This window comes from Saprolegnia diclina (assembly GCF_000281045.1).
Source record: "Saprolegnia diclina VS20 unplaced genomic scaffold supercont1.9, whole genome shotgun sequence".
In the NCBI taxonomy this organism is placed as follows: Eukaryota; Oomycota; class Saprolegniomycetes; order Saprolegniales; family Saprolegniaceae; genus Saprolegnia; species Saprolegnia diclina.
In genome coordinates this window covers 477,039-496,536 of record NW_008246076.1, presented here as the reverse complement: position 1 = coordinate 496,536, position 19,498 = coordinate 477,039, and the positions used below count along the sequence as shown (strand labels likewise).

At 57.5% G+C, this 19,498-nt stretch overlaps 6 protein-coding genes across 6 annotated transcripts; 3 read left to right on the top strand and 3 right to left on the bottom strand.

Moving 5' to 3' along the window:
• Positions 1-1,094: 1,094 nt before the first annotated feature.
• Positions 1,095-2,994, top strand: SDRG_03849 (hypothetical protein). Its single transcript, XM_008609493.1, has 4 exons — positions 1,095-1,250; positions 1,297-2,121; positions 2,169-2,478; positions 2,526-2,994. The coding sequence occupies exons 1-4, from the start codon at positions 1,110-1,112 to the stop codon at positions 2,957-2,959; spliced, it is 1,710 nt and encodes a 569-aa protein (XP_008607715.1). The 5' UTR covers positions 1,095-1,109; the 3' UTR covers positions 2,960-2,994.
• Positions 2,995-3,191: 197 nt separating this feature from the next.
• On the bottom strand, positions 3,192-9,542 carry SDRG_03848 (hypothetical protein; the record flags this gene model as incomplete). The annotated part of the gene is made up of 18 exons (XM_008609492.1): positions 8,919-9,542; positions 8,724-8,866; positions 8,499-8,668; positions 8,254-8,447; positions 8,075-8,208; positions 6,987-8,022; positions 6,772-6,914; positions 6,515-6,719; positions 6,118-6,467; positions 5,760-6,065; positions 5,553-5,709; positions 5,336-5,507; positions 5,092-5,286; positions 4,558-5,037; positions 4,386-4,507; positions 4,160-4,336; positions 3,718-4,107; positions 3,192-3,671 (listed from the first exon to the last, which is right to left on the bottom strand). The coding sequence occupies exons 1-18, from the start codon at positions 9,429-9,431 to the stop codon at positions 3,192-3,194; spliced, it is 5,367 nt and encodes a 1,788-aa protein (XP_008607714.1). The 5' UTR covers positions 9,432-9,542.
• A 983-nt stretch (positions 9,543-10,525) lies between these two features.
• Positions 10,526-11,493, top strand: SDRG_03847 (hypothetical protein). The gene has a single exon (XM_008609491.1). It carries the CDS (start codon positions 10,745-10,747, stop codon positions 11,420-11,422), a length of 678 nt encoding a protein of 225 aa, XP_008607713.1. The 5' UTR covers positions 10,526-10,744; the 3' UTR covers positions 11,423-11,493.
• Positions 11,494-11,939: 446 nt separating this feature from the next.
• On the bottom strand, positions 11,940-13,588 carry SDRG_03846 (hypothetical protein; the record flags this gene model as incomplete). The annotated part of the gene is made up of 9 exons (XM_008609490.1): positions 13,515-13,588; positions 13,361-13,463; positions 13,240-13,314; positions 12,846-13,195; positions 12,678-12,734; positions 12,410-12,632; positions 12,288-12,366; positions 12,135-12,239; positions 11,940-12,086 (listed from the first exon to the last, which is right to left on the bottom strand). The coding sequence occupies exons 1-9, from the start codon at positions 13,570-13,572 to the stop codon at positions 11,940-11,942; spliced, it is 1,197 nt and encodes a 398-aa protein (XP_008607712.1). The 5' UTR covers positions 13,573-13,588.
• A 55-nt stretch (positions 13,589-13,643) lies between these two features.
• Positions 13,644-15,961, bottom strand: SDRG_03845 (hypothetical protein). Its single transcript, XM_008609489.1, has 6 exons — positions 15,486-15,961; positions 14,988-15,439; positions 14,563-14,942; positions 14,360-14,517; positions 14,014-14,315; positions 13,644-13,960 (listed from the first exon to the last, which is right to left on the bottom strand). The coding sequence occupies exons 1-6, from the start codon at positions 15,868-15,870 to the stop codon at positions 13,838-13,840; spliced, it is 1,800 nt and encodes a 599-aa protein (XP_008607711.1). The 5' UTR covers positions 15,871-15,961; the 3' UTR covers positions 13,644-13,837.
• A 417-nt stretch (positions 15,962-16,378) lies between these two features.
• On the top strand, positions 16,379-18,592 carry SDRG_03844 (hypothetical protein). The gene is made up of 6 exons (XM_008609488.1): positions 16,379-16,897; positions 16,940-17,230; positions 17,273-17,680; positions 17,725-17,945; positions 17,989-18,136; positions 18,180-18,592. The coding sequence occupies exons 1-6, from the start codon at positions 16,433-16,435 to the stop codon at positions 18,336-18,338; spliced, it is 1,692 nt and encodes a 563-aa protein (XP_008607710.1). The 5' UTR covers positions 16,379-16,432; the 3' UTR covers positions 18,339-18,592.
• The last annotated feature ends 906 nt before the right edge of the window (positions 18,593-19,498 follow it).

The window sequence follows — 19,498 nt, the reverse complement described above, 5'->3', positions numbered from 1 at the left end:
TACAGAACGCACACGAGTGTCGTCTTGGATCGTCGAGCAAGCAGCCGACTTGAAGAGACCGTGCGATGCGGGCGATCGCGATGGACTCGTGAAGCAACGTCGACGGCCTCCAACTCGATGCACGAGCGCTACCTTGGACGCTGCCATTCATGCTCGGTGTTGGATCTCCCATTTTCATCGGCTCGCGTAAGGCTTGGCAGTCGTCCATTCTTCTAGTATGCGTAGTTAACTTGTGATGCCAACGACTACGTCATTATAAATCTGCTAAAGGCGAAAGTCGTTGCCAATGCTTGCACAAAATACTATACTTGTACATACCGAGCTGCTTCATCCAGTCTCTTGGTTGATGCAAGTGTCCACTGCGTTCGCCCTCGAGTGGACTCTCGGACGCTGTCTTTCAAGGAGAAAAAGCTCCACCTTACAATCTCAATCCTGAGATCTCAATCTCAAAATCTCCATCTCTCAATCGCCATGTCGTACGACTCACTCCAGCTGCGAATGCTTCGTCCGTCCGCAAAGCTACCTCGGTCCTGACCCTTGATTTGGGTCCCACGACATGGGTCCCGCCTTTCACTGTAGAGAAAAGTGGATTCACTTGGGAAATGACAGTTATTATGCAAGTGTTTTGTCTTTGTACGAGTGGTCAACTCTGCACAATGTGGCTACGAGTACGCGACTGCGTCCAGCCTTGCCATTTGGATCGCCCCGGCGATCGTCGTCGCGAGGTGCACGTGGTAGTTGGGGGGCACGGCGGGGGCACCCGGGAGAAATCCGGTGCCGTTTGCCGAGCGATACAAGTCATCGCCGCGCAGTGTGATCACAGGCCCGTAGTTCCACTCTTGGGTCGTCACCGCGTGAGGCAGCTGTGCGGCCATGTCAGCATGCTCATCTCGCAACATCGCACGCACGTAGCGAGGAAGTCGGACCAGCGGCGATAATTCGCAATTGATGTTAAATGTAATGAGGAAGTAGGTTCGTTACCGCCGAATGACGGCAAACTGTGTCAAGGGTGGAAGCTAGCGCCTAAATTAGTCGCACGGGCCTTTTTATAGATAGGAATGTTTTCACCTATTCCCGCCATATTCAGAGAAAACAAAACAGATACCAGGATGAAGACGTTCAAGCGCGAGAGCATGACCATGGTCGCGGTCAAGGGCCCGCGCTTCAGTCTCCCACCGCGATTTGCCGTGCGGAGGCAGCCGATCGCATTCCTTCTCAGTGTTGTCATGGTTGTCAACATAGCCTCCATGGTAGACCTGCCTACATACTGTGTGACACTAGACTCTTCTTTCATAGCCCATGAAAGCCTACCTCACGGAGCCATTACCGAGCTTTCGTGCTCCGCCACCGGACGAGCGCTTCGCCAACTACTCGGCTTTCAACGCGGCCACGCTCGCAGCCAACCGAGCCTACTACAACGCACTCACGATTCCCAACGGCACGACGTACTTTAGCGACGATCACCGCGGCGCGCAAGTCGTCCGGCACGCCATCAACCTCACCAACCACCGCGCGATGGACCGCTCCGAGTGCGTTTCTTCGTTTGTCTTGGGGTTTCCAGGACTCATCTACTATCTACCCCATCAAATGGACATGGTGTGCGCGCTTGCGGCTGCCAATGCACCAAACGCAGCCGACTGGGACGGCCGCGGCTCGTGCTTCCACAGCCGGTTTTGCAGCGTCGAGATTGGCCACGTCTGCGTCTGGCTGGACGCGGGCGACGCCGTCCACGGGGATCCCGAGGCGCCGCAGAAGCTCACACTCAGCTTTGCGTTTACGAGCGAGCGCTTTTTTCTGTGGCTCTGGATCAAGTTGGTGTACCGTTGCGGCATTACGCTCCTCGTCGTCCACCGCATGTGGGCGCGGTATTACGCCCACTGCGTCGCTTTGGAGCGCACGCTTGTCTCGCGCGGCCACCGCCCGGGACTCGACGAGGCGCATCGCTACGACCTCCTCCTTGGCGACCCGACGGCCATCATCCTCCTCGACCCCACGATCGCGTTTGCGTTTGTGGTCGACATGTGGATGAGCACGAGCAGCGTCGGGATTGCCGTCCTGCGCGCGACTCAGAACAGCGACACGGCGATCTTGTTGCTTACGTTTATCTATCTCTCGCGGACAGTACGGACATATTGTCATTCGAATACACAGCAAAAGTGTTGGCGTAGGTGTGGTTTGCCTACTGCGCCTTGGGCCTCACGTCCTCCTTTCTCAAGCGCTGCCGCCTCGAGCATGCATTTGCCGAGGTCGACCCGACCATGCTGGCGGTCGCGGTCGCAATCTACGGCCCGCTCGTCTCGTGGCTCAGCGGCAACGTCGGCTTCCTTGCGCTCTTGTATCAGTGGACCTTCGCATGCCTCGCGCCGCCGACTCTTGTCGCCGAGCAAAACGAGCTCGCGCCCGGGTGTGCCATGTACACGCTGCTCATCGGGAGCCTTCCTCTGTGTTATGGCTTCATAGCACCGCGGTTCTATTGCGGTTCGTTGTCTCTTGCCCCACTGAAGGTTGCTGATCGTCGCGTGTAGGCTTCCAAGGCAAGTCGCAAACACCACGGACGCTCGCCGACTATAGTAGCCAGCGCTACAACAGCGTCAAGAGCCGACTTGTGTTCGGGTTTCTTGAAAAGCTCCAGAAAAGCTCACAGCAACTGCTGCGTGGCCCCGAGACGAACCTCGGGGGCACGGTCTACGCTGTCTTTGAGTCGAACCCGCGCTACAAGAACTGCCCGACGATTAGCATGCGCAGTGCCGACGTCTTTGTGTTCTGCTACCGTGACGACGAGGTGGTGCAGAAGATTCGACTCAGTTTGCTCAGCAGTCTCGACTGCAATGCGTCGGACCCGGCGCTTGCGATCCGCGTCAGGAAGTCGGCGTCGCCTCTCTTCGTGAGCGCAATCGCGCCGCTCCAAAAGGGCTGGGAGATCCAGCGACCTAGCAAGCCGTCGATATGGTGTATCTAACTCGAGAGTTTACTCGTTCCCTTGATGAACTAACTTTCTTGGTCGAATTCATCCATAGCATTTAATGGACGGGAATTGAACTTCAACTTCAACTTGCGGAAGTAGTCGACGAGGAATGGCTCGTCACCGCAACCTTCTACCTGGCGCCCTGATTTGTTTTTTGAAAGCAGACAACTTGTCCATATGTCAAACATAGCTATTTAAGAGATGACCACGTCGTATCTGCACCCAACTACAACGAGATGTTGAGCTCGGCCTGGAAGAACGAGTCGCCAGGCATGCGGGCAAGGATCTGGCTGTACGGGTCCACGGGCGGCGAGTACATTTCGAACGTCAACGGCGCGCTCGTGATCTTGCTCAGATCCAAGCGGAAGAACGTCCAGCAAAACACTTCGGGGCCGTCCGTGTGGTAGTCGTACCGAAGCAGCTCAAACACCGCGACGCAGCCTTCCGTCATGTGCTCCAGCGGCACCTGGAGATGCCACGTGTTGCCAAACCAAAGGCTCGGGCCGTCCTGGATGAGCGCATCCGGCGTCGTCTGCGGCGTGTCGACCACCGCGCGGCGCGGGTCCATCGAGTAGATGCGAAAGTGGGGCGTCTGCATGACGCCGCCCGCAATCGCGACAGCGCTCAGCAGCACCGAGACGTACGTGCCGTCGCGCACCTTGAGCGACCCCGACGGCCGCGGGAGCAAGCTGCGGTCTGCGGGAACCTACATATATACCGATAAGACATCAAATGAAACCAATGCTTCGTACGGCGACGACGGCGCCAGGGACAAATAGCTCGCGCATCGACTCGTCGTTGGCGAGGTCCACGGGCATGTCGCCCGCGTTGTTGCGGATCGTGGTGAGCGCGCCCTTCTTGAGGAGACTTTCGATGAGGTCGTCGCGCTCCTGGATGACGGCGTAGTGCAGCGGCGTGTTGCCGAGCGTGTCCTTGGCGTTGATGTCGGCGTCATTCTCAATGAGCCAGACCGCGGTCTTGACGGCTTCGAACCCCTCGTCCTCCGAGTTTTGCACGGCGAGGTGCAACGGCGCCTCGTGGTGGTTGTTTTGGCAGTTGACAAACTCCTTGCGCTGGAGCATGTCGATGCAAATCATGTTGTGGTTGGGCGGCACGGTCGTCGCGATGCGCATCCCGTTGATCTAATTCAAGTAGACAAATGAGCGCTGAAATTCCGGAAAAATAATAAAAAACCTCGCGCAGCGCCAGCATCCACTCGTGCACCTCGGCCTCCGTGTCGGCGACGAACGAGAGCACGCCCGTGAGGTTGGTGTGGCTCTTGAGCCGCGGAGAAATGATCTCAAAGCAATGCTCGATCGTTGACGCGCGGCGGAGTGTGGCGTCGCCAAGCTCGAGGATCTTGACCGGAATCTAGCACAATACACAGTGGAACCAATGGCCATGACAAAATGTGACGTACGCGGTCGTTGGCCGTCTTGTACGCCGAAATCGCGACCGGGTCGAGGACAACGTGACGCTTGGACGCCATCTTGGCGCCGCTGGCCATGCGCAACGGACCCGCCTTGATCACCTTGGTCGTATCTAGATGCAACAAAATCTGAGTTTTCCCGACTCTGTCGACGCGAGCGTACCCGGTGGGAGCTCGATCGGCGCTGCGGACATGGTCGGCATCTGCGATGCACTCGACACGAGCTTCCGGCGGTTGTTCTTTTGCTGCGGCGTCGGCGGCACGGCGCCCCCCATGATGCCGCCGATCGACGGCGACCGAAGGCCCGGCGACCGCGGTGTCCCAAAGCTCGAGTTTTTGCGCAGCATGGCGTCCGGCGACTGGTCCTTGCTGTTGGCGGGCGACGCGCCCACAGGGCTCGAATTCGGTGTCGGCGCCGGCGGCGGTGCTTGGATGCGGTTGGCGATCTTGGCGAGGAGCTTGACCATGTCGAGATGCGCGAGGCGCGCCGCGTAGTGCAGTGGCGTGTTGCCAAGCGTGTCCTTGGAGATGACTTGGTCCTCCATGTTGGGAATCTCGGAAAGCACAAAGCGGGCGAGATTCAAGTCGCAGTTGATAGCGGCAATGTGCACGAGCGACCGCATGTAGTTGCTCTTGTCGCGCACTAGATGATGGAAATATTGTCATGTCGTTTGTCGACACAAGCACATTAGCATACCGCGCACGAGCGTCGAGTTGGGGATGTCCTTGTCCTGACTGAGGCGCAAAATGGTCGTCAAATCGAACGCTTGGGCGGCCGCAAACATCAACTTGATCTTCTTTTGGAGGCGGATGCGCGCGAGGTACTTCTTGATGACAAGAATCACGCGCATCATGCCCCGGCGCTGCTTGTCCATGACCTTGCGGGCCAAGACTAGTCGCCGTTTAGTTAGTCGAATACGCAAAAGAGACACGGAACGTACGCGACCGGATCTGTGCCTGGACACGAATGATGCGCTGGCGCGTCACCACGTAGCGCTTCCGGGCCATCCACTGCCGCGCGACCGCTTGAATGGCTACGATGCGCTGCTTGTTGCGAAGATATGCCTTGCGCGCGAGGAACATGCGCACCACTGACGCCAAGCGCGTCACCGCCTATCCATCGTCCTCAGATGTCGTCGGACCGTTTGTTGTACGTACCGCCTGCGACGTGAGGAGCTGTCGACGCGCCGGGATCATGCGGCCGAACGACTGGATGACAATGATGGCGTGGCGCGACTTTTGGTACTGGGCGACGCACTGCTTCCGGCGCCAGCACGCTTGGATCTTGACAAACTGCTTGCGAATGTTGCGATAGCTAGACATTTAATTATCGCAAAAGAAATAGATAATCGTGTTTGGACGTACTGCTTGCCCTGGAGGTACCGGCGCACGAGCGACTGGACGAGCACGATCCGGCGTTTGGCCAGAAGGTACTGGCGGCGCGCAATGATCATGCGACCAAACGCACAGAGACGCGTGGCCATGCGCTTCTCCTTCAGAAACTTGCGGCGCGCAAGCGACCGGCGGATCATAGCCTGCGAGTTGATGGTCGCTTGGCGGCCCTGGAGGTACGCGGTCCGCACGCGGTTGGCGCGCACACGGGCTTGCACAATCACAATCAAATGCTTGGCGTGGCGGTAGTGCAGCCGTCCGAGGTACCCGCGCACCATGCTATTGTATCAATGTATCAGCACAAACTACAAAAATATTCGAAAAAATATACCGCGCGATCGTGGTCTGCGCGCGGGCTCGGAGTTGCGCACGGAGACGCGCCTTCTTGCCATACTTGAGGCGCGCAAGGAACCCGCGGCCGACGGCGTGGAGAGCGAGCGCCGCGACTTGCATGCGCTTGTAGTGGCGACGCTTGAGGAAGCGCTTGATGTTCTTGGAGAGGAGAATCATGGCCTTCCGAAGCCGCACAAAGCGCGTGCGCGCGAGGTGCATGCGGACGACGCTCTGAATGCGCGTGGCGCTCGCCTTGGCATGCAAAAAGTGCTTGCGGGCGAGGTACCGGCGCATGTGCTTGCCGATCGTCGTCGCGGCCTTGGGCGCCGCCCGCATGTACGCAACAAGCTACATGCCGCGTCAATTTGATACCTTGATACTGTGCAAAACAGTACCTTGCGCGCGCGGCGACCACGGACGCGGGCCTGGACGCGGATAATGGCCTTGCGGATGCCGAGGAAACGGCGGCGCGCAAGCCATTTGCGGACGTGCGAGTTGAGGCACGTGATGCGGCGGCGCAGAATGACAAACCGAGTGCGGGCTTGGTGCATGCGCACGAGCGCCTGCAGCGCGATAATGCCCTTGCGCTGCTTGGTGTACCTATTGCATGTTCCTCGTGTTGTATCAATGTGTCAAGTTGAAAGATGCGTACCGTTTGCGCGCGAGTTGACGGCGCGCATACTTTTGAAGGGTAATCGCAGCGTCGATGCGCACCTTGCGCACGACAGCGTCGAGCACGCGGAGCTGCGAGTCGCGCATAAAGACCTTCTTGTGGCCAAGCTGCCAGTTTTCACGCTGGAGCGCTTGGCTCAGAATCATCTACAATCGAAATTGAGGTATGGTCGGCAGCAGGATCGAAGCGCGGACCTCGCATTTCTCCTTGTTGGTACTAGCGACCTTCTTGGCGCGCACCGAGTAGACCTTCTCGAGGAGCTTGTACTTGTCGACAAACTCGTCGAACGTTCGGCGCACAGGAAAGCCCGACCGGCGAATGCGCACCGTTTCCATGACACCGAGGTAGATGAGCTGGTTCAAAATGAGCTCGGCGTTCCACCCGGTCGGAAATCGAATGTTGTTGGGCTTGACGCAGCGCACGAACGACGGCTGCGTCGTGTGGAGCTGCGCCATGAGCTCGGCCATTTGCTCGCGAAATTTGCGGCCGACCGTCATCGTCCCCGTCATCTTGGTCATCGACGCGCGCTTGAGTTTTGGGCCTTCGTCCTTCGCAGGCGCCGGCGCCGCAAAGAGGACTTTGAGGAGCTCGAGCTGGCTGCTGTTCATGAGCTCGATGAGGTCGTTGTGGAGCGAGTCGTTGTTCTTGTCGAGGAAGCCCGCGACGTTGTACGTGACTTGGCCGGCGTAGTGCTTGAGGATGAACTGCTCGTTGCCAAAGCGCGGCTTGATGTAGTTTGGGTGCTTCTCGTGGGTCTGATGGAGCTTTTGAATGAACTTTTCATCCGACCCGCGGCGACCGAGCATCGCTTGCTCGTCGAGGAGGATGAGAATACCGAGCGGCTTCTTCTCAATGAGCTCGAGGCACGGAATGTTGTCTTGAAACGAGAGCTTGGACCAGTCGATGCCCTCTTCGACGTACACTTCTTGCTCGTACACGAAGACGTGCTCGTTGAACTGCTGTTGGAGCATCTCGTTGGTGTAGTTGATGCAGAGCTGCTCGAACGAGTTGGCTTGGAGAATCTCAAACCCAAAGATATCGAGAATGCCAATGAACCGCCCGGGCGATCCTTCCATGACGCGCTCGGTCGACGCGCCCGTGATCTGCGCCGTCGCCGCGTTGATACGGTCGACGAGCCAATCAAAGAGCGCCGAGTAGATGGCCTTGGCGAGACCGTTGCGCGACTTGATGGCGTCGACGGCCGACAGCGCGATCTCCGCGACACTCCCACTACACATTGCACGTGTTGGTATATCGCATTGGTGTGCAACCAACTCTGTACCGGGTGCCCGCACTCATCGTGCGCATGCAGAGCGCAAACTGGAGGTCCTTGGGCGCGACCTTCATGAGCGACGCGAGCTGGTTGACTTGGTTCATGTCGGCGCACTGCGCTTCCATCTTGGCGTTTTCCGTAAACTAAGATCATAGTCGTTTAGTCCACAGCTTGGAGAGAGACAGTACGCGAAGGTTGCCCATGTGCATGACGGCCGCGACAAGCGCAAAGATCGTGCGCTTGGTCTCGGCATCGATGCCCATGATCGCCATGGCGTCGACGAGCTCCTTGAAGCACTTTTTGTCGTTGACTTCGGGGACCGTGATGCAGTTGCCTTGGTTGAGGAACTCGTAGTCTTCGGCCTTGGTGATGAACAAGGCGGCTATTGCATCCAAGCATTTGTCAAAAAATGCAGATAAGATATCATTTCTACCTCGCTCGTCGGCCGACAAGCCCGAGCAGATCTGGTAAAAGATGTGGTAGTTGCGCTCGTTCTCGGCGCAGCCCACAATACGCGACTTTTCGAGCAAAAAATGACTCGTGCTCGCTCCCGAAATCGTTCCGTTGCGGTTGTAGTTGATCTTGATAAACTTGCCAAATCGACTAGCGATATATCAATATATAGTAGATTGCTCGACTCGCACGTCGAAAGACGTACCTCGAGTTGTCGTTGCGGATCGTCTTGGCGTTACCAAAGGCTTCCAGCAGCGGGTTGCTCTGCAAGACGCACTGCTCGACCGACGACCCGCCGCCGTTGGCCGCCGCCGCGCCTTTCCCCGACTGACTAATGTTGGCCAAGTACTAGTGCAGCACGCATGAGTGACCTCGGTTGCAGCTAAGAGCTAGGGCGTACCCGCATGATGTACTTGGAGGCCTCGGTCTTGCCGGCGCCCGACTCGCCCGAGACAAGGATCGATTGGCACTTGCCGTCCTTCTGGAGCGCACGGTACGCGCCGTCGGCGGTCACAAACACGTGCGGCGCCGGGTTCTCTTGCTTGCTCAGCGAGTCGATCTCGGGAAAGTTGTAGAGAAGCGGGATGTTCTTGTACGGGTTGATGCTAATGAGGATGTCGCCCGTGAACGTGTAGATGAGGTCCTGCTCGTAACGGCGCCGGAGCAGGTCGAGCAAAGGCGCTTCGTGGAGGTTGTCCATGTCCGAGACGTTGGGCAAGAGCTGGGCGTGTGAGACGTCGAACGGGTGCGTCTGCGTCACTGCAAACTTGTGCTCCTCGTTGTCGTCGGGCGTGAGCACGAAGAGCGACTCGCCGTCGTCCTCGACGATCGAGCCCAGCTGCCAGACGTTGCGCGGGTCGGGGCACCACACCTTCTCGCCCTCTCGGCGGTGCTTCTTGGCCGGCGCTGCCATCTTCGGTCTCTCGTCGCCGGTTTGTAAATCAGCCGTCAGCTTGGCCACCCCGTAAGTGCGAGGAAGTCCCCACACCTCGTCATTGACGTTGCGCACTTTAGAGGATTCTGAACGTGTTACTTGTATGGATCCCTCGGAAGTGCGGTATCTTGAGCAGGAGCTTTGGAAAACGACGGCGAATTGCCCGATAAGTACGATCTGATTGGGCGTACTTGATGGGAGCTTGATACACGGCGCCACTCGAAAGGGCAATCTCGACTAGACATCGACTAAAGAGCGTCAAGGCTCAAGGCGCGTATGCTTGATACTAGTAGAGGTTAGGCGTGTACATGTGAACGATTTCGACTACACTGATAAGTCTTCATGCTGTCTGTACTGTGCAGGTGTGAAGCGGTTGCTTGGCGAGGATGGGTGGTGGGTTTGTAAGCGAAACGTGCGGTCAGCGTGGCGCGTTCACTGCAACATGACTGCTAGCGTCTGTCGTCCGTGCGAAGCCATCGAAGGTGTACAAAGTACCAAGGCCATAAATCTACCGGTACAGTTAATGGCCTTGATAGTATTGTGTGAGTGACGTAGCAAGCTCTGAGAACATTGCGTTCTCTGCATACCAATTTTGTCACAAGCCCGCCTGGAATGGCACAGTGCAGGACGGTCCGATTTTTGGATCCACTCGCGAAGGACAAAGTTTGGTACTGTTTTGTTGGTTCTAGCAAGGCCATAAACTGACGTAAGTTTATGGCCTAGGCTCTTGTCAACTCGACGACGTCGAGTTTGAATCACAGCTGGTTCTTCTTTAGGTGTGTGCATTCCAGTGCGTAGGAAGCAGTTAGGACACGCGTTCACATTCTGTCTGAGTACTAGCAAGGGTCAAGAAACAGTGTTCATCGACCCTTGGTACTAGTATGCAGGAGCTCAGTGAGCCCAATCCCAAAATCGATGTTCTCACTGGCCTCTCTTGCTTTGCTTCCGCTTCGCGAGAACAACCGACCAACTTCAACTGCAAGCAATGCGCGTCCTTGGCGCCAGAACAATATGAGCGACAGAGAAGACGCAAACGTTCGGCTGCAAACGGTGTGTAGTTCACATTGCTGTCCGTCGAGCCCACGAAAATAAACACTCGCGTTGGCCTGTGGCTGCACGTGTCCCTTCAAATCAGGATGTCGCGACGTCGGCGAAGACATCGTCTGACCAATAAGAACCTGAATTGTCGAAGCATTTTGTGGTTGGATTTGGGATTCTGTGGTCCCTGGAGGCACCGTGTCTCGGCAAGCCACCTTCGCAACCGACGTCATTGACCCGCATAGCCGCGGCGCATGAAATGCAACGCGAAGAGACGGCGGCTGTGCAGCGCCAACTTCAACCAACGTACCCGTGGTAGCCAAGAATCAGGGACGAGAAGACAGAGTAACCGACCACCTTGCGTTCGACGACGATGCGGCTTTCAGCTTCAGGTGCAGCCACCAACGCCGCCATCACCAGATCTAGATCTTAGTCTCGCATCGTCCAGATTCAGGTCAACTCGATGCTATTCCTCTCGACGCGCGGGTTTGCTTGTTCGAGGGATCGCGAGGACGGCGTCGTTTGTTCGGCGATCGAACTTGGACTTCGGCACTCCGTCGCATCTTGCACTTCATCGTGATTGGTCCGCTGGCAGTGGCGCAGAAAGTGGGTCCACCAATCCAATCGCGGCAAATGCTGCGTCAGACCAAATCTGCGATGTGATTGGCCCCACCAAAAGGTGCAACCAAAGCTCGATCTTCTTGGTTGAGAGCGTATTGTTGAAAAAGCTACCAACTACCAAGATGGTCAAGTCGTCGACGCAAGAATCCAAGTCCTACGCGCAAATGGTCCTCGAAATGTTCATGGCCGCGCCCCAAGTCTCGGTCCGCGGCGCCCGCGTGCCCTCGGACATGAGCCGCTGCAACAGCGCGCGCGCCCACAAGGCTGCCAACTGGGCCAACGCACACCAGTTCCCGCTCGCGTCCAAGTAAATCGTTGATGCGCCCCTTCATATTTAATCTCCGACTACGAAATGTATCGTGCCTCATACTATCAACAAACATCGTCTTCTCTCTCATGGTGCCAACCACTGGGTGCCACTGAGGTTCACCGCGCCAGGCTCACGTTGATGTAAAATGTCCAGTGTGGTTTGTGTCTGGATCATGCATCAGAGCTGGATGTGATGCTGGGCATGACGTCTGCCATCGACAAAAGAATGGATGGCGCGCAGTGCGGACGACCGCGCTCGCGTCGCCTGGTCGGGTGTCATTTGTAGACTAGTAGATGCAGCGTCGAAGTCCAGGGTCAAAATGCATTATCACAAGCTCAACGCAACGAGCGTGCTCTTACCAAAGTCCCGCAAGAGCCGTTGGGACACCACCAAGCGCCACCTTTTTGACCCTCGAAAACCCTGTTGCAGCGTCGATGGCCTGCCTTCTAGGTGGGAAGGGACGTCTCCCATCGTCAGCATACCAAAAACGATTGCTCTTATTCAAAATATCCTATTGCCTACACGATGCCACTGAGAAGCGCTGGTGATGGCTGCTTGGTGCGCATAAGAAGCGAGCGGTCGAGAACCCACTTGGCGCCCACGACGCTGAGCGCGAGGCCAAAGGCCTTGGTGTACAGCATCGAGGCGTAGAGCACCCAGGACAACTGAAGGCATCGTTAGCATGTCAAGTGCCATCAACTCGCAGCACGTACAAAAGGCGAGAGCAGCAGCGGCGGTCGCTGGCCGCCGTGGCACCCGCTTGCTGGACAAGCGAGTCGAACACTTCGATTCGTAACATCAAAGGCTGTGTAGTACGCCTACACGATCAAGTCGCTCGAGGTCGTTGCTCACATTGATCCACGTACCCGAAAAAAGATATCACCGAGGACGACAAACGAGTTGGTGCTCGTCTCGATCTGCGGGGTGCACACGTTGAGTTCGCACCTACGTCGCTTCATGGAGCTCAACACGCCAGGAAAGACCCTACCGAACATAGTCGGAGCCTTGGAGTGTAAAGCCCGTGCTGCCAAGGACAAACGTCAGCGGTGGAAACGACGTGTGGTCACACGATGAGCACGACACAGGACCGCCATCGCAGCCATCGAGGGCTGGGACAACAGTACATAGGCGAGCGACCACGGACGCGTACTCAATGTGCGGCAGCAAGAGGAGCGATGTGCCAGAGTCGAGAATCGCGACGGTGGCGGCGCCTGTGCACAACTTGTCTTCTAATTTTCGAGGATGTCGAGTCGTACGTTGAAGAGACGCGTCGTGCACTCGAAGACCGCCGAATCGGACGGCCCAAAACCCCTCTACCCCGTGCTTTGCGTCGGAACGTCGTGCAGGCGTGTACCTGTCAACGGTGCGTCGACCAACGGGATCGTGTGCCACGTCGCGTTCGGACCGGCGAGGCTGTCGTCGACGCCTAATGTGAGGCATAAAGCTAGAGCTCAATTCAGTCTGTCTACCATGCAAAAGCAGCTGCGACGGGACCGGAGACGTTGGAAGTGGGCTAATGTACAGCGAGAAGATCGCAATATCAAGGGCTTCCAAGAACGTTGGCGCCGAGATCGAAGCGAGCGCGGGAAAGCCGAGACCGACAATGCCTTCCGAGGCAAACTTCTGAATGGTTGCATCTTGCGCCGTGACGCTCCCCATGCGCACAAAAGAGGCCGATGACGCTCCCGGCAAGGCAATGGCATCCGAGGCGACGTCACCAGCGACCGCGCCGCTGCCGTAATAGGCTTGGAAGCGATACATCTCATCGGCATAGCTACACGAGTGTCAAGCACGATCGGCGCGAGGCGATGAAGGTACGTGGACGACGCCGACCGGTTGTAGCGAGCGACTCCCGAGCACGCGGTGCAGTCGTGGCTGGGCACCCACACATCACTAGTTGGTGCATGATCAGACCAGCGACTTGAGCTACGAACGCAACCTCGAGCCCGTGTCAAAGATAACGCGGAAGGACTGCGGTGGCGACCCGATTTCGATGCTGCCGTAGAATTGGAGCTGGTCGAGGTTCACGAGTGGGATGCGGACTAGTGCAGGACCCGCAAGTGAGCTCCTTGAAGATGGCAAAGGGTGCGCACCAAGCGGGCGTGTCGCCGAGGCGAGTGCCAACGAGACCAAGACCAGCGCTGAGTGCATCTTGCCGTCAGTCAATGCCACGGAGGTTTCAAAAATAGACAACCAAATCGCTAGACGGGGCTCCATCATGGGCGATGCAACATGGCGAGTCACTTTACTTCAGCTCCGTACGAGCTACTCACTTTAGCGCTGTTGCCACAACTCTTGCAGTCGAGGTGTGACTAAGTTGTCATGCATCCATGCCCGAGCCATTGCTGTAGAGAGCACGAGAGCATCACATTTGCATCGACTGAGAAATACACTAAAAATGAGCGACAGCAGTGGCTCACGCTGCCGTCTTCTGCAGCACGGGGTAGGTTGCGATGGTCGCGACGCCGCAAATGTTGTTCTTCTGGGCAATCTTGATGTAGCCCTTCTCGCCCCAATGCGTGCTCCACGAGTTCTTGACCTACGCCCAGCCAAGTGAGCGCCACGAAGGAAAGAAGGTCGACAGGAACGTACGAGCGTGTACTTTTCGCCATTGTACGTCGTGTAGCCGACCGCCAGCACCGAGTGGTCGAGGTCGTCGAGGCCGCTCTTGCACTCAATGTCGTTGTAGTAGCCGCCAGCGTAGAAGTAAAAGGACGGCAGCGCCGCGTCGATCGACACGGAGAGCGGCCCGACGTTGACAAGGGCGTCGTTGAGCGCCGGGATGCCCGAGACGTTCACGAATGACGCGACCGGAGCCACGGCACGGGACGCGTTAAAGTGGCAAAACCCTGGCTGGTTCTTGTAGCTGCCATACGTGGCTTCGGTCTCCAAGCCTACTTCACAATGAGCCTCGCGTTTCTCGCGCACACATATGTACCGCCGTGCTTGATGATCCAGCGGTAGGCTTGGTAGTCGAGACCACCGTTGCACGCATTGTTGCCTTCGTCCCACGAGCAATCGATGAGGTTCTGCTGGGAGAGACGGATCGTTTCGTTCTTGGCCTTGAAGAGCTGCCCTTCAAGCGCCCCCGTCGTCCTACATTGGACATAAACGCCCATTCTACTAGAACAGACAACATACCCAAACGTCCAACACGAGCCGCAGTGGCCCTGGTCCTTGACCGGCGTGACGCCGCCGTGGTTGCGCCAATCAAACTCCTCGGGCAGTGATGTGCTCGACAGGGTATGCACGGCTTGTGCACCATTGTCCTTGGCGTGGTGCGCCTTGGCATGGAAGTGGCGACGCATCTCGTCGGGCGTCTTGTCCGCCAAGTGGTTGACGGCTAGCGTGTAGCTGTTGCCTTGGCGGTTCATCGCGTTGATGTACTGGACGTTGGCGTGGAAGATGCTCTCGCGGCGCGCACGCTCCGAGTCATCGAGATACGCCTTCTCGTGGGCGGCCATGAACGCGTCGAACGCGTCCGCGCGCTTTGTCTCGCCATCCGGCATGCGCAAGTGAAACTAGTCGGATGCTATGAGTGCATGGAGATAAAAGCGTAAACGTACGTCGTTTGTTGGGCGCAGCGGCGCGTCGACAACGTCCGGGCCCATCGGCGTGCAATTCATGGACGCGACGCGGTACGAGAAGATCTGCGGCGCGATGGGGCCTGCGCGGATGTACTCGTAGTCGAGGATGTATTCGTCCATGTGGCTGCCACCAAGCATGACGTTGTGGCCAATGTAGTGGAACCGAACGGGTTCGTTCGTGTCGACGTCGACGTAGAGCGTGTAGACGCCAAGGCGGCCTTGCGCGTCGGGCTTCGAGTCGACGCTGAACTTCCACGAGTAGCAGTTGCGCGAGTTGATCACCGACTTGCCGTACATGGGCTCGAACGCCGTCATGTTAGGGAATACGAGCTGGAGCGGCGACGCGTCCGTCTGGAAGCACTGTATCGCGTCAATGACGGGCAGCAGCTGGTACGACGGGCCGGTCGTGTTGAAGATGTACTCGTCGACGCCTACCGGGAACCATGAGCTTACTGACCACGATCCTTTTTCGCTTACCGCCATAGTAGCTGAGCTTTTGCAAGCCCGCGGGCTCGTCGACATGCACAAAGACGGGCTCGACGAGGCCGACGTATGGCATGCGGAACGTGAGGCTGGCCTCGTACTGGGTCGGGAAGATTGGCTTCTTCGTCGGAAGCTCGTCGCTCTGGCGCGAGACCTTGAGGATCGCGAAGGCGCCGACGACGACGACGAGGCCGATACCGACCCAGATGAACGAGCACCACACCGTCTGCTTCTTCTGCTGCGGCGACCGGTGGAAGCCCGGCTCGAGGGGCAGGTCCATCTCCCGGTACGTGGCCTCGTCAAGGAGCCGCTCATGCTGCTCCGTGCCCACGAGGCTCTCCTTCCCATGCTTCTTGGTCGACTTGCTGCCGCGGCCCATGCTGCTGATGCGAAGATGGCCGAAGGATTTCGAAATGGAGAAGATCTGGGGCAAGAAACGAGAAGCGCTGCCCCGAGCATACGATTGGCTGAAATTATGCACGCGTTGTCGCGATTGGTGGAAATATTGACTGCCTCGTTTGATTCGCTAAAATAGGACGAAACATCGCCTTGCGATTGGCCCCAAGTCAGGTGCCCATGAATCCATCACACTATTTCATGGCACTGATGCGAATCATCCCAGCTTGGCAAGCTTTGTGTGCGTGCTAATGTGCATGAAGCTATGTGTAGCGAAGCACGTGCATTGTGTAAATCGCTTGCTTCGTTCAAAACTGATCGTTGTGAAATGTTGCTCCCTGCATTCAAGCAACGAATATCACACTATTAAAGCATAATCATAATAATGTGATTGGACAAAAGTGCATGTTTGTAGCCAATCCAAGATGGGATACGAGACTACTGCGCTTTGATTGGGCAAAAATGAATCACGCTGATTGGCCGAAATGTTGTGCGTGTTACCCAATCCAGCGCCATTGCCGTGCAGGACGACTGCCAGCAGCAACATGGCACCGGCGGTGACGCACCGGCCCAAGACGGGTCGCCCTCCGCACGCGGTCTGGGCCCACTTCATCAAGGGCGAGAAGCGCAACGGGTCCCATCACCACGTTTACTGCCGCTACTGCTCGGACGCCCAGGCGCAGGCGCTGGCAGCGCCGGCCAACCCTGCGGCAGGCCCGCTCAGCATTGAGGCCATTCGCGGCGTCCCGACCAAGATGCTCCGCCACCTTAGCATCTGCATCTATTGCCCCACGTCGACGCGAAATCAAGTTCGTTCGATGGTCGACGAGCATGCCGCGGGTCCGAGCCGCAAACGCCGGCGCACTCCCGAGCCCGAAGGCATGGTGCCCCCGCAGCCGCTGCTCGACCTCTTGCTTAGCGACGGCCCCGAGCGGCCCAGCGCACCGCCCATCGCAAATGAAAAGCGATCGGCGGCCAATGTGCTCCCTCCAGACGACGCATTGGTGCAGGTACAGCGACACGCTCGTGGCATCTCGGACGACATCGCGTAGGTTGCCCTTAGTGGCGACGTGCCGTGGGCGTGGGCTTGGAACCCAGACGTGTCGAAGCTACTAGCAATCGATGTGCCGTCACCAGATGTGCTCTACGATCGCTGCTTGCGCCACAAAGTCGAGGACGCACCAAGCATGCCCTTCGCATCCCTCTCGGTCGCGTCCTGGACGTCGCTCTGCTCGCGCGAGTTTACGATTGCGTGCACGCTTCAGTACCTCCACAGCTGCACGACGCTCTCCTTTGCATCGATCGCGCCGACACTTGATGCGTGCATTGCACATCTGACGAGCGTGCGTCATTCCACTTCGATCGCTCGTTGACGCTTTGCGTAGGTCGTCGCCTCCAGTCCACCGCTCGTGGTCATTCTTGTCGACTCGGCGCTGCTGCTCGAAGCAGCGTCTGCCACGCTGCCGCAGTGCACGGTACTCTATTGCACGCGCGCCCTCCTGCGACTTGTATCGGCGACGACCTTTCTGGATTCGGGCGGGCCGAGGCACCCCGTCGCCAAGAGTTGGCGGGCCATGGCGGCGCACGAGAGCGACGCAAGTGCTGCGTGGTCGACCCTCGACATTGCGTATGCCCGACTCGAGGCGCCCGGTGGTTTGTCGGGCCGCGACGCGCTGCTTGTCTACTTGGACCTCACCCGCGCGCTGCCGTCCTCGCTGCTGCTGCCGTCGATTCTCTCCAAATGCGACGGCCGCCTGTGGCTCGTTGCGTACGCGCTGCACACAGCGACTGACGTACGCACGGTACCCTTGCAAAGGAGCTGACGGGGTGGGTGTAGGTGGACCTTTTCGAACATTGGCTTTACGTGGGTGCGGCGGTTCGCCACTACGCTCTGCAGTGGCACCTGGATGCGAACGCAGTCGTGACCCATGTGCTGGAGCTCCGGCGCGGCCAGTTTCCGTTTGATAGCGCGACAAAATCGCTGTACGCTGAAGACGTCGGGTCGTACTACGCGTTCCTCTCCGAGTCCCACCCGGAGCTCCACGCGTTTTGCATTCGGTATGTCCTCCTTCGTGAACGTCCGGTCGCATATCGTCATTAGGTTGTTTAGTATTGCGCCGGCATGTGTGCGCTACGAGGCAGTGCTGCCCGGGCTTCTTGACGCCAACCTTAGTCCGTTCTTGGCTCGCATTGATATCCCTGCGCAAGCGCAGTGCGCCATCGCCAAGTACAGCGAGCACTCGTCCAAGGTAGATCGGTGTCCTTGCCTTAGCTCATGATGTATATGCGTAGCGTCCGAGTGCAACGGCACCTCAACTACTCTCGGCAGATGCATGGCTGCAACTGCGACCAGAGATCGACGCGTTTGTTCAAAATGAAGTCGATGCGTGGGCGACGCTACCGACGACCAGCACCAGCGTCGACTTGACGACCTTGAAGAACGAGTCATGAGATATGCAACTTGATGCATATGAGCACGTTCCAATATGCAGCTTTTCTGTATTGTTCTGTGCCCAAAACGAATCCACAAAGGCCATGGCGGCGTCGGTGTGACGCTCTCTTGCGGTCATCCCAGTCGGTCGCTGTCCGTGTGAGGGCTGACACGCAAGGAGAAGGACGCTGCTGCTATGTATCTCCTGTGCATTCGTCTCGCCAGGATGGAAATTCAAACTCGACAAGTCGGACGACGAATCAAGTTTATCCGCGTCATGATAGACATTGTGTGCATTCGTATAGGACCCCTGGTCACCCAGGGTGAAGCATTCGCATGAGTCGTACGACATGTCGATTGAGAGACGAGATGGAGATTTTGAGATTGAGATTTCGGGATTGAGATTGCAAGATGGAGCTTTTTCTCCTTGAAAGACAGCGTCCGAGAGGCCACTCGAGGGCGAACGCGGTGGACACTTGCATCAACCAAGAGACTGGATGAAGCAGCTCGGTATGTACAAGTATAGTATTTTGTGCAAGCATTGGCAACGACTTTTGCCTTTAGCAGATTTATAATGACGCAGTCGTTGGCATCACAAGTGAACTATGCATACTAGAAGAATGGACGACTGCCAAGCCTTATGCGAGCCGATGAAAATGGGAGATCAAACACCGAGCACGGATGACAGCGTCCAAGATAGCGCTCTTGCATCGAGTTGGAGGCTGTCGACGTCGCTTCACGAGTCCATCGCGATCGCCCGCGTCGCACGGTCTCTTCAAGTCGGCTGCTTGCTCGACGACCCAAGACGACACTCGTGTGCGTTCTGTAATCGTCAGTGGTCGCAGTTCAAGGAGGCGGCTTGGAGATGCCGTGGGACGCGGGCGATCGCGGCAGCTTGAGATTATACGACAGCATCGCAGCCGTGGGGTTCAGTCTACACCATATGCACGAGGACCACAATGTATGTATATCCTGGCGCACCGTCTGACGGATCGACGTCATGGACCATCCGAGAAGATGCCATCGTAAAACGTCTTGGACGGGAACGCGCGCAAGAAGTCGTGACGGCCCAAGATTCCGTCCATGAGAAGACCCGCTACGAGGCCGTCCACGGCGCAGCTGAACGGCGCACATAAAAGCACGTGGGTTGGCCCGTCGGCCGCCGAAAGCACTGCACTCG